A 16,312-nucleotide genomic window follows, 5' to 3' on the forward strand; every position below is an offset into this window, starting at 1 on the left:
ACTACAGAAAAGGATTTGGGTGATGATGATGCTGATGATAGTAGATGGTGCTGATTATTATGATCATTTACAAAAGCCAATCAAAATGCCTTTTTTGCCTCAGTGGGGTGGTGTACATTCCCATCTAGTGGTGGGACTGTGAGACTAAAACAGAATGCTCAAGGGCTGCTACAAACTCAGAGTGGAAAGAATGACACCTATATAGTCATGGCCTGGGGCATGACATGGGAAATGGCATATGGGAACGGTTGTGCTAGCTGAATATATCTGAGCAAATAACAATACGAACACATTTTATCTGAAAGGCCTGTCCTGGGACATTCAAATTGGCTATTCAACATCAACCAAACATTAGTGCCATTGAGTCAGCAGTCATAGAGAATAGTCCCAGAATATAACTGGCAAACTGCTGTGGGATTCTTGAGGGATTAGAAATAAAAGCTCCTTGTATCTTTCAGTGAAATAGACTTTCAAAACATTCATTACGTTAGTGATGCAGTGAAACACCACAAATCATTCATTACGTTTGTGATGCAGTGAAACACCACAAATCATTCATTACGTTTGTGATGCAGTGAAACTAAAACACCACAAATCCCTAAAAGCCATGTCATTTTTCTCTGTCCACAGTGGAGAATGTGGCACACTGTGAATTCGCCAATTTAAGAGATTTGCTGATCAGGTGAGTCGATGTGCCGAGGTGTGTGTGTGTGTGTGTGTGTGTGTGTGTGTGTGTGTGTGTGTGTGTGTGTGTGTATGCACGTGCGTGCGTGTGTGCGTGCATGCGTGGATGCGTGCGTGCGTGGATGCGTGTGTTGTTTGTTGTGTGCTACTTTAAGCTACCATACGCAGAGGCTTACCAGTGTGGCTTCATTTATTTTCCCGTGTTGTCAAGCGTGGGATCAGGGGTAGTTTGTGAAAGGCCATAAATGATACAGAGTAACAGAGGGGTGTTTGTTTCCCTTTGGACAAGTGCATGCACACACCTTCATGCACGCACGCGCGCACACACACACACACACACACACACACACACACACACACACACACACACACACACACACACACACACACACACACACACACACACACACACACACACACACACTGGTGGCTCATCCCTGTTCAAGTAGAATGGAATCTAATGACAGAGTTTGCAGCCAGGGCTACTTTAAGGTCAGCCGGGGTCGCATGCCTCTCCGAGGCCTACCTCAGGCCAAAGGGCAGAGGTCAGCGCCGTGTGTCCGATACGGAGCAGGATCTGTCAAGCGGGAGAAGAAGCAGCTGTTTTATGACAAAGTGGAAGGTGTTTTTTAACTCCCAGGGGAAAGTCTCATGTTTCCGCCTTAAATCATACTGTGTAACATTCATGTAGAGTTTTTAGTTGCTGTTTGTTTTTTGTTTTTGCATCACCTCTCGTAGCTTTAGTATCTATAGGGACGTACTGCTTAAAACGGAACGCTGCAGGCAGTGCTAAAACACATTTATAGGTTAATGTGAAAGATATACCAGTGAAATATTACATAAAAAGTAAATAACTATAAAGGTTGGCCAGGTTGGCCTTCAACACACGCTGTTGTTACAGATTCTTTTAGGATTATTCCCGAGGCATTCCTGCCTTATAGAGAGATTAGAGGTTTCTGCCTGACAGCAACGATATAGGATTTACAGTTGTTAAGAAACAAAATAATAATAATTAAGAAAACAAATGAAAGCTTTTGAGTGTAACCATCCTTGTCCCTGCGCTGCTTCCTTCCTCTCCACACAGGTCTCATCTTCAGGACCTGAAAGACGTGACCCACGACGTCCACTACGAGACGTACCGCGTGCGGCGGCTCAACGAGAGCAACATGACGCACAACGGCCTGGCGCTCGCCACCCGTCCGCTGGAGAACGGAACGGCTCACAACAAGAGCGACTCGGAGAGCCACCTCTGAGGGACCCGGGCGCCGAGTGGCGAGGCTATTCCCCTCGCCATTTCCTGTTTCTTGTGACTGCGAGCCCGAGAGCGGCCGTTTCCCTCCGATTCCAATCAGAATGAGACACAGGGAGGAAAAGGAACGTAGAAGAAAGAAGCAAACGGAAATCTTTTTCTTTTTGCCCGCCCAGTGGAGAAGTGGAGATTGTTTTTATTTTTCATTTTGGGACCGACTAGTGGATTAAAAAAAAAAAGAAAAGAAAAATTCTATTGAGTTTTAACTAAAGACATTATAATATGAATAATAAGAATAATACAAATATGCATTTAAACGTCAGATATGGATATATTTTTGAGAATGCACCGACATATATATTTTTTCTGGAAGGAGTGCCCCTTGTAGGGCAGAGAGAGAGAGAGAGAGAGAGAGAGAGAGAGAGAGAGAGAGAGAGAGAGAGAGAGAAGGAGAAAGAGAAAGAGAGGAGAGGTGCGAGACTAGGTGTCCCAGCAGTGTTTAAGCACTAAGATCCATCTTCATTTCCTCACAAGTCAAACAGGACCAAACACGGTCTTAGTGCTGAAACGCTTATGGTGACACCACAGATGTCCGTACTGAGATAGACCTGAGGGAGCCAGAGTTGTACGTGAGAAGGTTCTGGATGCTGAAAAATGACAATTGTGACCAAGAGGCAAACAAACTGGCCCTATTTTATACTTCGTGAAAATAGCAGATCGACAAGCTCACGACGTTCACTATTAATGAAAATCTTTGAAAATGTTTTACAATTTTCACCTATAACATGACATGACCCAAAATCGTGACGGCCAGGTTTAAACTGATGAAAGTTGCCGGTAATCGTTGCCGTACCAGGTGTCGACCGTTTGTCTGCCACTGAAAAGGACTCAATGAGCTTTGGATCGGACATACTTCATACTTCAACTTTATCGGCTGCAACTTCGGCGTGGTGTGCAAAAGGTGCAAGTTTCATTTAAGTTAGAACCTTTACACTCCTGTAAAGAAAAGGCTGCCTTTTTGAACAAGTATTGTTGCTATTGATACATCCATGTTACATATTTTGATGTGATGTGTTGACCGTGTATTATTTACCTATACAATCCTACTGTATGAACTTCGTGACTCTTAATAGGCCATCGTTTTCAAGCTTTTCTGTCTGTCCATTAACAACTCCACACAACATACAGTGTGTTTATCATTGTAGCAGACCGTCCAGATGCCCTTTGGTCACACGTTTCCTGTCCCCACTGCCTGCATTAAGGATGCTTTATTGCAGATTTACATCGCCACCTGGAGGTCTGGTGAAGTAATTACAGGGGAGGGCCGATTATCTTCCAAATGTCCAAATGACAGTCAGTCAGATGCCTGTTTTGTTGGGTTCGTACAAAGGATATCACTTTGAGCTTTAATTTCAGTTCAAACGATCGATTTGCCCTTTATCTCACTTAAGAAAAAAAGCCAGTTATGGCTTCTGTAAACTGTAATGCAACGTTTATGTTGCATGTTAGCAGCACATTTTGCTAGCAGGTTATGAGGGCTCATGGTTTTGAATGTTTTTTAACACAAAGCTTTTTTTCACCGTAATGTGCCTGACAGGGGAAAGAATCAACACATTAAATTCAAGACTTTCAATCCAAGACTTTGGGGCAAACGGCTATATTTCGGCACCTGTCTACTACAGAACAATTTAATTGGCTCTTTTATTGAGATGTAAACCAACCCTCCAAATCATTGCTATTGTGTTACTGTCCACCAGATTGACACAAATACGCTTTCCTCTCTTTTGAAATCTCAAGTCTTCTCAGTGGCAAAGATACTGGTAGGACTACTATTGAGTCACTCCTTTATCTTAAAGTGTGTGATTTCATTTGCATCATTTAAGCCATCTTACATAGAGGGCGTACAACTAGACTTCACATGCAATAATTTGTACATGTATTCTGCTCCCATACGGCAAAAGAATACATGCATTCATTTTTCTGTCTCCAACGGGGACAAAGCAATATAGCTCAGTCCATTTCTAAGGTTTGAAATGCATGAGGCATTTGCGCACGTGTAGAATCATCAATGTATAAATGGAACCAAATGGACCCACAGGGGTCCTTTTGGTTCCATTTGCAAACTCTAAATCAAACAATGAGGATTGTACTGTGTGTGTATATTTATACACATATATATAAATCAAACAATGAGGATTGTACTGTGTGTGTATATGCCATTTTGTTTAGTGTTTTCTCTCTGGTTCTGCTCTGTATCAGTGACAGTACAGGTTGTTTTATATTTGTCATTGTACTAACAGCTCCAACATCTTGTCCTTGCTTTTTATATTATTAATAATATACAATGTAAACACTGTTGATTTACAATTAAATGATTGTCACTTTCCCAATGTCTGGTGTGAAGTCATTGTGTGAAATGGCTTGTGGATCCTGACGTGTGTGTGTGTGTGTGTGTGTGTGTGTGTGTGTGTCTGTCTGTCTGTCTGTCTGTCTGTCTGTCTGTCTGTCTGTCTGTCTGTCTGCCTGTCTGTCTGCCTGCCTGCGTGCGTGCGTGCGTGCGTGCGTGCGTGCGTGCGTGCGTGCGTGCGTGTGGCACTGGCAATAATGCTTGTTGTGAATTAAGTTAAAATTGGTTGTGATGTCATGATAAAATGCCACCATTTCTGTCTACTCATTCTGCATCTCGTTGGTGGGATGTGAACGCTTCAGAAACCATCCTACCAATCACATCATAAATGGGCATTCCAAGCTAATAAAAATGACAAGCCTTAGCATGTGGAAATAGAAGCCATTGTCCTTGCATTAAAAAACAACATAATTGCTCCTCCTCACTAATGAAGATGGCACCATTTCTGTACGCAGAGGAGGGCTGCTCAGAGACCGGCCAACCAATCAATGTCATCATCGGCAGGAAGGTTTGGTCATTTCAATGAAGAGAAAAGGCCCTAATTAATAGGTCTATACCATCACAATCAGTTTAACTGGCTGTTCAAAACTAGACGATGTACAACATGTTGTGGGCTTGTAGATCTGATAGTTGTGGGGGTCCCTGGCACACAGGCTACATAGTATGTATAGTGGCCCTCTGGAGTGAGTGTGGAAATATAGTGACCCTCTGGAGTGAGTGTGGAAATATAGTGGCCCTCTGGAGTTAGTGTGGAAATATAGTGGCCCTCTGGAGTTAGTGTGGAAATATAGTGGCCCTCTCCGTCATAAAAGTTGTCCTATATTCTGTGAGGCAGCTGCAGCTGCCAGGGGGGCGAGGCCGGGGAACCTGTCTCATTGGCATCTTCAGGACATTTGCAACCCACGTTCGCCATCTAGTGGTTGAGAACCGCAAGTGTTAGCCTTTATTTCAAGGCTTTGGCCAACAGATTTTGATTGTTTTCTCCTTTTGGAATATTTTCCACCAATCTCCCAGGGCCAGACTCCTCCCATCTCCCAGGGCCAGACTCCTCCCATCTCCCAGGGCCAGACTCCTCCCCATGCAGGGCCAGACTCCTCCCCATGCAGGGCCAGACTCCTCCCCATGCAGTCAGAGTTCAGAGTTTGAATGAATGCATGGTCATGTGCAGGATGCAATTTGTATGAATATTTGAGGGGACTTAATTTTTTTAATTATTTTATTTTAAATCAAAAATACTCTCGCTCACACTTCCTATGGCAACGTGCCAGTGATCACCCTTAATTGCTCCCCTGCCCTGTGCCGATGTTGGCACCCGTGCCGTGCCTATTTGCCTACCTCATGGCCTAAAACTAAAGCAGCTCAGTTGTTCCTCAAACGTTTACTTTCAAGGACCCTCAGTTTAGGCCTCAGTTAGGCTATGATGCGTTTGACTGAGTGAAGGCCAGTTGAAACACTTGAAAGTTGAAAGCCTTTTTTTAACAGTTTGATTCTTTGCGAAATCTGTAGGCTCTCAACCTCATGGCACATCATTTATTCTGTATTCTAAAGTGTACAGATAATAACAGCCTGCATGAGCCAATTTAGCCAAAGCTACTCGTGTACATTTGTACAACTGTACATTAGATGTTTAAAAGTGGAATATCCCAGGCAGTAGCCGTTGTTCACCGCTAGAGGGCGGTACTGTGTCGTCTCATGATGTTGTGCTGTCCCGAATGAGCACTGCTGGGTAAAGAAGACTCCTCAGAGTCAGACCCTCCTCCTGTGAAACTGTCTGATAAATAAATAGCAAACAACGATTTAAATAAAATACCCCCTTTGTTGTTAGCTTCGGATGTAAAAAGCCGTGGTTTTGCAAATTGCAACCCGAGTTGCGAGTCGCCAGTCTGCTGGATTTGGATTCTCTCTGAACACTACGGTAAGAAGTTGTGAGAGTGAGTGAGTGAGTACCGCGTGTGCGCTTCTTCACACTTTAGTAACGGCAAAATCATATATAAACATTTGTCTCTAGAGGTTTCCCCTAAAGGGGTCCTTGAGGGGGTTACACATGGACCCTTTTTACAGGTCTGTGGCTCTGAGAGAATAGGCCCACATGGATTTGATTTTGTGCACTCTCAGAGCGTCATGGGTGTCCTTGATTATTAAACGTTTGAGAGTCATGATCCAGCGTTTATATTGAACAGCTGATTCCCTTTTCATTGTCAGGTGTGTGTGTGTGTGTGTGTGTGTGTGTGTGTGTGTGTGTGTAAGGGGTGGTATGAACCATCATGATCGATTGTTTGTTTGCTGATAATCAATCAATTATTGGTATTGTTGAGCATGAGCCCAGCAGCAGACTGATCAGGACAACACAGCAGGAGACAGCATTAACTGACCATTCAGAGAAAGTGACTACAATCCCAGAATTTTATCATGGGAAACAAGACTGTGGATTTAAAACACCGGATGTGATGATGAAGTTTGCGTGCTTGGGCAACTACCAGAATAGATAGTTGTATTCTAGTGTTGATCATTTAGCCTACCTTCAGAGAAATAATTATTTTCAACTCAGAATTATTTTCAACTTAGTCCATAGAGTAAAAAATCACACCCGTGTGAAGGGAAGGGCGCTCTTATGCTGTAAAACAAACATTGAGACAAAACACAAAACATTAAACATTTATTGTCAATTAAATCTGTATATAGGAGGGGCTAGCGCCCCTCAAAAAAACAAAACAGAATAAAAGTAGTCTAGAGACTCTAATGGAAATTACAGTGACACTGCATGTGGGTCAGATTCCTCTATTACCAGTAGTCCACCGTTCAGGTAGCCCGTCTCCGGACCCCCCGGGTTGAGCTCCTTTGGACCCCTAACCCGTAGGGTCCGGTCTCATCGACTTCAAGCGACGTAGTACGCAATCTGACTTAGCCTCACCGACGCTTGTGCTGCGCTGTGGGTATGACGCTGACATATTCCAAAAGAAGCATATAAGAGCTATAGGAGACAACGAACCCTCTGACCCCTCCGCGAACGGCTCAGAAGCCGTTAAGTATTTTTAATGTTTGTTAGACCGTTTTGGCAGCGCTCTTCCTTCCTTCCTTGACTTCCTTATTGACATCCCATTGTCCCGCCTCCAGCGCCGGAACTGGCTATCTGCGCGTTCCTGCCTCTGTCGCAGGTAGCCAGCCACGGTGCTGGAGGCGGTACAATAGGATGTCAATAAGGAAGTCAAGGAAGGAAGGAAGAGAGCTGCCAAAACGGTCTAACAAACATTAAAAATACTTAACGGCTTCTGAGCCGTTCGCGGAGGGGTCAGAGGGTTCGTTGTCTCCTATAGCTCTTATATGCTTCTTTTGGAATATGTCAGCGTCATACCCACAGCACAGCGCAGCGCAAGCGTCGGTGAGGCTAAGTCAGATTGCGTACTACGTCGCTTGAAGTCGACGAGAAGGAACCCTACGTAAAGTCATCAAAATGTCAGAAACTTTAACGTAGGGTTCCGAAAGGAGCTACCGTTCAGGTAGGGACTCTCACGGTTCCTTGAGGGTGTTCCAAATGGAACTTTACAGGTCTGTATTCTGAGAGCAGTCTTTGGAATTAAAAAAAGTTGGAGAATCATTACTCTATTACTACTATTTCATATTCCATAAGGTGGCTGTTTAGTCTTTTTTTGCCAGCCACCCTCTGATGAATTTGCCAGCGGGCCGGGTTTACATGACTCTGTCCTGTGTGTTTATGTAGTTAGATATGCTGATGAAGAGCTGGATGCCTGCCCACTGCCCAGATTGAGTTGCTGAAGCAGGGCTGACGTTGAGAGAAGAAGACGACGTCATGCTTCTCAAGGAATACCGCATATGTATGCCCCTTACCGTCCAGGAGGTGGGAGACTGCTTTACACAGCATGTACAGTTGGAGGCCATCAATATTGTCCTTTTCTTTTTGCTGAGGTTTGCGTGATCTGCGCAAAAGGACAGTTAACCCATTTTGGGCGGGAACCCCTTTTGGTGTTTTAAACATTGTTATAATTTAGCTATTGAAAAATAGCAGATCTACAAGGTGGCGCGCTATGAGCTTTGTAGGTCTGCTATTTTTGAAAAATCGTGGAGGATTTAGAAGGATTTTTTAAAATTTTGAGGTCAGGCCTAAATGGGTCAAATGATAAGGGACAATATCGGTGGCACCCAACTGTAACTTACCAAGTTACCAGGTCTCACTTATTCACACCGGCAGCAGCGTAGTTTTGCTGCTGCATTTGAATGTGTTTAAAGTGGAGAAAATTCAAACTTTGACGCAGAGCAACATGCCAACCAGAAGCACGCTGTGCTCTGAAATAGGCGTGGAGTAGGTACATATACTCGACAGCACAGAAAAATATGCATATTTATTGCCTAAAATAAATAGGTTGTTTAGGCCAGTGGTTCTCAAACCGTGGGTGGGGTTTTTAGATGATTTGCTTAATGTGCAATATTGTTTTCTCACTCAACAGTAAACAAACCAACATACAGTGTATACCGGGTATCTGCACATTCCTAAAGTGACAATTTAAGAACTTTTAACACCTTTTTAATAGTTGTAAAATGAAAAATACAAAATAAGATCATTACTGCCTCAAAATACTATACAAATAAATTGTCAGAGATTGGTCAAATATTACCTACTAAGAAATAGTGAAAATGGCCTATTTACTTACATGCTTAGAACGTCATTGTGAGCATGTAGATCTGGTATTTTTACAATATGTGTCTGTGGAAACGTGTCAAATAAAGTTTAAGTGCTTTGTCAGGGTGGGGTGGACCTCAATTCAAATATGATTATTTTGGGGGCTCGCGGCCTGAAAAGTTTGAGAACCATTGGTTTGCTGTCAGAGACATCCATCTCTCTACTAGCTCTACTGCTCCAAACAGGACTGGTAGCCAGCAGTGCACACAGCGGAGGAGCTCAGAGACAGGGAAGAGAAATACAGACGTTCCATGCTCACATCTCTGGCAGCTTTCTTCTAAACAATTTATACATTTGGGTAATTATACATCCTCAGCTGCTAGTTTCAAACTTTGTTAAGCAGTATTTGATACTTCCATACATAACAGTCCATTTCTTCGTCTTGGTAACATGGATGCACGAACGCACGCACAGTCGCACACACACACGTTAATACTTGGTGACAGGCCGTCGCTCTCACTCTTAACCTCAGACATGCTGAATGTCTGAGGTTTTAAAAAAATGTCCACACTGGGAACGTTGGCTTGACTGCTGGTGTGAATTCAGTGTCACACAACACACATTATGATACCGTTGCTGTCGGGCAGAAACATCTTATCTAGTCTAGAGGTTATTTAGTTTAACCTTTTTGTTACGTCTTAAATGAACGCCCTAGTTTGATCATAGCGTCAAAAACGTGTTTTGAGCTTGTAGATCTGCTACTTTTGATGCTTTTGTATTTGAATCCTGGTAACAGTTTTGAACATGTGAGGAGATTAAATGTTTTTAAACTAATGTAAGTCGCTCTGGATTAAGAGCGTCTGCTAAATGCCTAAATTGTAAACTTTTTTGCCTACATGCCCAAAATTGTGATCCGTTATTAATACATTATTGACAATCCCTGTATGTGTTCTCCGCCTGCGTGGTGGCCTCTCCAGTACAAGATAGGCCAGCTGTACACCATCAGCAAACACAGTCACATGGAGAGCCAGACGGGCGAGGGTGTGGAGGTGCTGGTCAACCAGCCCCACTATAACCCCCTGCATGGACAAGGTCAGCACACCGAGAAGAGAATCCACTTATCCAGGTCAGTTAACACACCAATCTGTGAACCCATCGGTTTCCATTTGAATTAGCCTCTGCGGACGCCTCCTTCCACTATAGCAGTGGATAGCAGGATGTTGGCCCGTTTGGTCCGCCCTCTGCCCTCCTCTTCCGGTGGGACGCCTATGTTTTCATTCCCACTAACGTGTACACACGTTCTGAATGCCCCTGCCGACAGATTCAGTAGCACAGCTCGGAAATCTGTTCTTGAGCGCGCGCGCGCACGCACGCACGCACGCACGCACGCACGCACGCACGCACGCACGCACGCACGCACGCACAAACAAACTCAAACGATAGGACTAATATTGGGGGCTCTTGATATCACTGTAAAGTTTGGGGGCAGGATGCATGATCTGACAGTTACTATGTAGGGGCTATTTGTCTATGTAGGGGCTACGTAGGGGCTATTTGTCTATGTAGGGGCTATGTAGGGGCTATTTGTCTATGTAGGGGCTATGTACAAGCCCAAAACAAGCCCTAAAGGGCCAGAATAATCGTTGTATTTTCCGTAAGGTTTTTGTGTGGAAGGTTGACTGTTTGTGGAGATAATTTTCTGTCGTTCTCCAACATTCAGAACCATATAGCAGGGTAGACGGGACACAGCTCTGGTACAGTCTAAGTTTATGTGTATACTTACAGCCAATACATTCATTTTGGGGTCCATGACATGCAAATATTACCCACTGGTTTAAATAATAATGAAAACATTTGGAAGCAAGCCCAAATAAGCAACTGCACATTAGAAACAAGCCCAAACTACCGCAGCCCCCAACCACCAATATTTACAAGCAACTTTACAGAAAAAGAAGCCCAACAATGTTGCTTATAATAAGCGGACATGGCAACACTGTCACCAAGTCTGAGATCATATTGGAGCTGGCGCCACATCGGTCACATGTGGATTCCACAAGATCCACAAGAGTCCTTATTTTGTTCTGATGCTCGTCCTCGTCTTGTAATTGAAGTGAATGGTCCTGATAGTAGGATGGTTTACATCGGAGCAAGCCTGAGGCTCACAGTAGTTCAGGCAGATGACATGACATGTGATCCAACCGTTTCTCATCTCATTGCAACAACATACACTACACGTCCAACCTGGACTGAGGGCCGTCTATTGGCAGTTGTTGTGGCTGCTTACCATTCCTGCATTTCATCACCTCCACTTCCACACCCCACACTTCACCTGTAAGCTATGCCTCTACTGTACATGTCCCCTGGGGGGAGGTTTACCATGAGCACTCCCTGCTCTCTCATTTCAGATTCCCAAAGTGTATAGTAGAGCAATGGTGCCCAAACACTGGGTCGGGACCCCTTTTTGTGGGTCGTGGACACATTTTAATGGGTCCTTTTTATTTTTTGTTTCCCACATTTTGTTTTAAATTATTATTATTTCAAACCCTTTTCAAAAAAACAAAAGCTTCATTAATTCAAAACAAATTCAATGTTTTTATTCCAGTAATTTCATGGAGAAATAAAATAATTCATTCCATGAATTAGAAAACAAATGTTTAGTGAAAATAGCTGATCTACAAGCTCATAACGTTGCGCGAAGCAACATGTGAGCTTGCAGATCTGCTATTTTCACTAGTTTGGGTCGTGGGCAAACGTTTACATTTCTGTTTTGTTGTCTTGAGCTAAATCGTTTGAGAACCACTGCAGTAGAACCTAGGTCCAAAACTCTATCTATACGCTGCCATTCATCCTCAATAATTCTGTGTCACATGCGTTGTCTGACTGACGTAACATTATTGAAGCAATTTGGACTTATTGAGCCGTGTTTATAATATATCTCTGCTGTCGGGCAACTCATTGTTCAGGAAATGAAAAATATAGATTTTTCAGGAAATGAAGAAAACCTTATATTTTTAAAACAAAGCAATACTGCCCCATGAACGTTGCTATTGTGACTTTATAAAGTTTATATATTGTCAATTACTTGCTTGAGAGTGGGGAGAGGTGGTGTAGTTAGCTGCTTTAGCAGACAGTTTGAGGGTCCAATGGAGTTAGCTGGTTTTGTCAAAGGTAATTTTTAATCGTTTTAATTTATTTATTCTTTTGTTAGCTGGTTTCTGGCGGACAATGATGAAATGATGTATACTGATGGTAAGATCAACGATCTTCCAAGTAGAATGGATGCGTGTCTCTGGCAGCGTAAACCACTATTCTCAACCATTTTATTGTCAAAGAAAACAATTTAATATGCATTTGGCCATGGACCCCCATTTAATGTCTTTTTGTTTTTAAATCTCTGGGACTACAATCTACACTGTAAAATCATCAAATGTACAGGTCCATTTATACACTCAGAGGTACATAGTGGTCCATTTGGTTCATAACTTTAAAGGGTAAGACCACTTTGGTAGAGGTTTGGGTTGTGTGGCTACCTTGCCATGACGTAACTCCAAATGTGAACAAGAAAACAAAAAAGAATTGCTCCAGTTATTAGAAATTGATCCAAAATATGCTCCTCATTGACTTACATTGTACGCTGAAACAGCCAGTCACTATTTTAGTACGTAAACAAACAGTTGATTCAGACAATATAGAACATCACCAAAACTCGTACTGTTTTATTTTTTCATGTTATGTCATTTTTTCATCAACATGTTAACTTCCTGTTGATTTTGCCAATTTTATTAGGAAGAAAACCCGGACTGGATCCGTGGAACCAGATCTTCAAATAGTAAAATCAACAGGAAGTTAACATTTTGATAAAAAAGAGTTTTGGTGATGTTCTATATAGTCTGAATCAACTTTGTTTGTGTTTGTTTATGTACTAAAAGATTGACTATTGTAAGCTGTTTCAGCTTACAATATTATGTAAGTCAATGAGGAGCATATTTTGGATTATCAATTTCTAATAACTGGAGCAATTATTTTTAATTTCTTGTCCACATTTGGAGTTGCATCATGGAAAGGTAACCACACAACCTCTACCACAGTGGTCTTACCCCTTAATGGGGAGGTGATATTTTGATTGTTCAGAACTTAGACCCAAACTCATTAATTCTCAATAATTCTGATTGTTTATAGAATCGTATATGTGTAGACTGAAATCACCAAGTTTGTTTTTCCTAACTTTGAATCACTTCATACTAGTGATGTGGATAATATTTGGGTTGTGGCATTAATTTAAGGCTCTATAATAATTTTAAATGAGAACACGATGCTGCCTCACACCCAGCTCAGACAGACCTATAAGCCGTTGTTTGAATAGAGCAGACATTGTTATGAAATCAATCGTTTTAATGTGTCACCTTTCGGCATCAGGGTTAAACTGATAATGTTCAAAATATACAAGAGCTTACGTTGTTCAGTTAAACCGGGAAAGCATCTGTGTCATTTTATACTTTGGCTACTCAGAAATAGCAGATATACAAGCCCATAGCACGCCACTTCGTGCCATGATATGAGCTTGTAGATCTGCCTTTTCTTATCGTGAAAATGTGTTCAAGTTCGAATATATATATATTTTACAGCAAACATTTTTAACTCAAATCTTTGCTTAGACCCGAACTGCCAAATACATTTCATTTTGGCAATTCTTGACATGGAAAAGTTTGAGCACCACTGATAGGAAACTGTTAGGATTTAGAAAAGACCCTGCATGCTGATCTTGATTTCACTGAGATCCTTGCTGTGACGTAACTCCCTCCGTAAAAGACAACGGAAAACTTATTTACCCTCGATAATTGTCTTTTTATTAATCTCTCTCAATAATGGGTGAACTCTCAAGTCTCAAATAAATCTTCTGTCTCTGCAAGCCTTATATCCGACTCTGTCTCAAAACCAAAACACATGCAATCCCTCCTGCAACTACCATTACCATAATTCCACTTGTGCGTGTTGAAGGATCGCCCAAGCCTATTGTGAAGTACAAAGTCCTATTTTTCATGTTTTATGTTCCATCAAGAAAAAACGTTGTCAAAGTGTTTGTTCAAATAGTTTTTCATATCTTAAAAGCACTTTATATGCAAAGTGAAAAAAGCAGTTTGAATGTCACAGGGATCTAAGAAGTGCATGATTTGAATAAAGAATTTCTGGACAGGGGGGACTTTTATTTTTTGGCAGTTTTTTGCTTTGTCTCGGTGTGTATCAGTGTGTGAGTGGCAGGAAACCAAGGTCAGAGACAGAGAGAGAGAGGAGATGTGCTCGGGTGCTAAAGTGCCTGCACACCACTGCAGAGGTTGTGGGTTTGATTCCATCGCAGTGCGTCCGCCTGTGTTGATCGTCTATATATTACAACTGGCAGGCGAGTCAGTAGGACATAACAACAGTGACAACACACAGTGTGTGTGGGAAGGGGATTCATTGGCATAACGACTAAATTGGGGAGAATAATTGGTGAAAGAAACATCCGCTTTCCCAGAGCTATTAAAAAATAATAATTGTATCATTGTTGCGCCTTGTAAGGTGGCATGGAAATTGTGTTTGTCGAGATATCTCATGTAAAGCTATTAACCCATTTTGACCTGAGATCAGATTCTAAAAATGTCTTCTACATCCTGACAGTTTTCTAAAAAAGCTGTGTTTCTATGTCAGTCGTTCTTCGAATTTTCAAAAATAGCAGACCTACAAGCTCGTAGCGCGTCACTCGGTAGCGCGCTATGAGCTTGTAGATCTGCTATTTTTCAATAGCTAAAGCATAACATAATGCTAACACCAAAAGGGGTTCCCGCCCCAAAATGGGTTAAAGGTGTGAAATGAAAAATAAGTTTTTCATACTTTTAAACCATATCCGTGGTCATCATATGGGCATACCTAACAATGGATGCCAAAAAAATTGGCAAATTCTCATTTTTGTGTGTTTTTATAACCAAAGTCCATAAAATATTTTTTAAATGACTTCCTGAAAACGAAAACGTGCTGCAAGATGATGTGTATTATTATTTCGTACCAGTAAGACACCCTGAGGGCGAGGAGCGACCTTGTGTGGCCTCAGAGATAATAAAGAAAAGGGTAAAAAACAGGTTGAGAATCATTCGTGTAGTAGGGTAGTGTAGTGTGCCCTTTTACGGCCCGATGATTCTGCAGTTGTGTGACATTGTTAAAAGTGCTGTATTAGGGGCAGGGTGACCTGGAGAGCTTCATAGTAACTGTCCCGTAACGGAAAGGTCACGCGATCAATCCCTGCGGCGGGGCAGGCATCATGAGTCCTGCTGGAGCGACCTTGAGACACGCGCCAAGCCTAAAGCCTCACCCGTCACACTCTTTGGAAATCCTCCGCGTTCTTTCAACGCTGTTAGAGCGGGGCACCAAATCTTTTGGGTATTGGGATTGTTCTTCAGCTGATCTATAAGCTTGTAGATCAGGTGCTTTGCTCTTCAGCTGATCTATAAGCTTGTAGATCAGGTGCTTTGTTCTTCAGCTGATCTAGAGGTTTGGTTAAATTAAGTGGTTAAATGTCTGAAAGTGTACACGTTAACCCAGACCTGAAGCCCATTCTAAAACGTTTTGGCAATTCAAAAGTATTCAACATTTTTCAATAAATGATCAAAAATAGCAGATGTGCAAGCTCGCAGCACGACACTAAGTGACACGCTGTGAGCTTGTATATCTGCTATTTTTGAATAGCCAAAGCTATGACACGTATATGCTTTCCAAGTCTTATTTGGGATAGTTAATAGTAGATGATGTGTAAACAAACAAATCAACTTTATTTCAACACTGATGATAGTGCTATAAAAAAAGGTCTGAAGCTCAATTATGTGAAAAAGTGTAATTTGCAACAATTTGGTTATACATACATACATACATACATACATATGTAGTGTGGTGGGGGCGGGGGGGTCCCTGCTTCACCTCTCTCAGCTAAGGGGTCCTTGGCCTGAAAACAGGTCCTTACCCCTGCTGTGTATAATTCCATACTGTAATGGTAGTGTTTAACATGTAGAGCACGGGAGGGACATGATCATCCCTCCAATACCAGAGGGACGTCGCATACATCTTTGTGTGATAGGATATATTTTTTCATGAACCCTTGCATCCCTAGCTATTCTGAGGAGAACTTTTGGACCAAAAAATGATTACAATTCCATTTGGAGCCGCACAATATGTTTGCTTTAATAAAGCAAACTTAGATTTTTTTGTGATTTTTCTTTTCTTTCAATATTACATTTTATTGTTTGCTAATTTCTCAAAGCAAATCAAGTATACCAGTAAGCCAGCAGCATTGGTGGTGAAAACAAAC

The 16,312-nt window shown here is 42.1% G+C and overlaps 2 protein-coding genes across 4 annotated transcripts in view; both read left to right on the forward strand.

Annotated features, from left to right (window-relative positions):
• Nucleotides 1-4,319, forward strand: part of LOC306937682 (neuronal-specific septin-3-like) — an 83,565-nt gene extending 79,246 nt beyond the window's left edge. For all 3 annotated transcript variants that reach the window (XM_079521588.1, XM_079521590.1, XM_079521589.1), the window contains exons 9-10: nt 631-682; nt 1,769-4,319. In XM_079521588.1, coding sequence (XP_079377714.1) covers nt 631-682; nt 1,769-1,937 — 221 coding nt within the window. In that variant the 3' untranslated portion in view covers nt 1,938-4,319. The remainder of the gene's footprint in view (nt 1-630; nt 683-1,768) is intronic.
• A 1,229-nt stretch (nt 4,320-5,548) lies between these two features.
• The window catches only part of LOC306937372 (cytoplasmic phosphatidylinositol transfer protein 1-like), a 29,720-nt gene continuing 18,956 nt past the window's right edge, over nt 5,549-16,312 (forward strand). The window contains exons 1-3 of the mRNA XM_079521088.1: nt 5,549-6,255; nt 8,059-8,196; nt 9,954-10,102. Coding sequence (XP_079377214.1) covers nt 8,149-8,196; nt 9,954-10,102 — 197 coding nt within the window. The 5' untranslated portion in view covers nt 5,549-6,255; nt 8,059-8,148. The remainder of the gene's footprint in view (nt 6,256-8,058; nt 8,197-9,953; nt 10,103-16,312) is intronic.

This window comes from Electrona antarctica (genome assembly GCF_951216825.1).
Source record: "Electrona antarctica genome assembly, chromosome: 14".
In the NCBI taxonomy this organism is placed as follows: domain Eukaryota; kingdom Metazoa; phylum Chordata; class Actinopteri; order Myctophiformes; family Myctophidae; genus Electrona; species Electrona antarctica.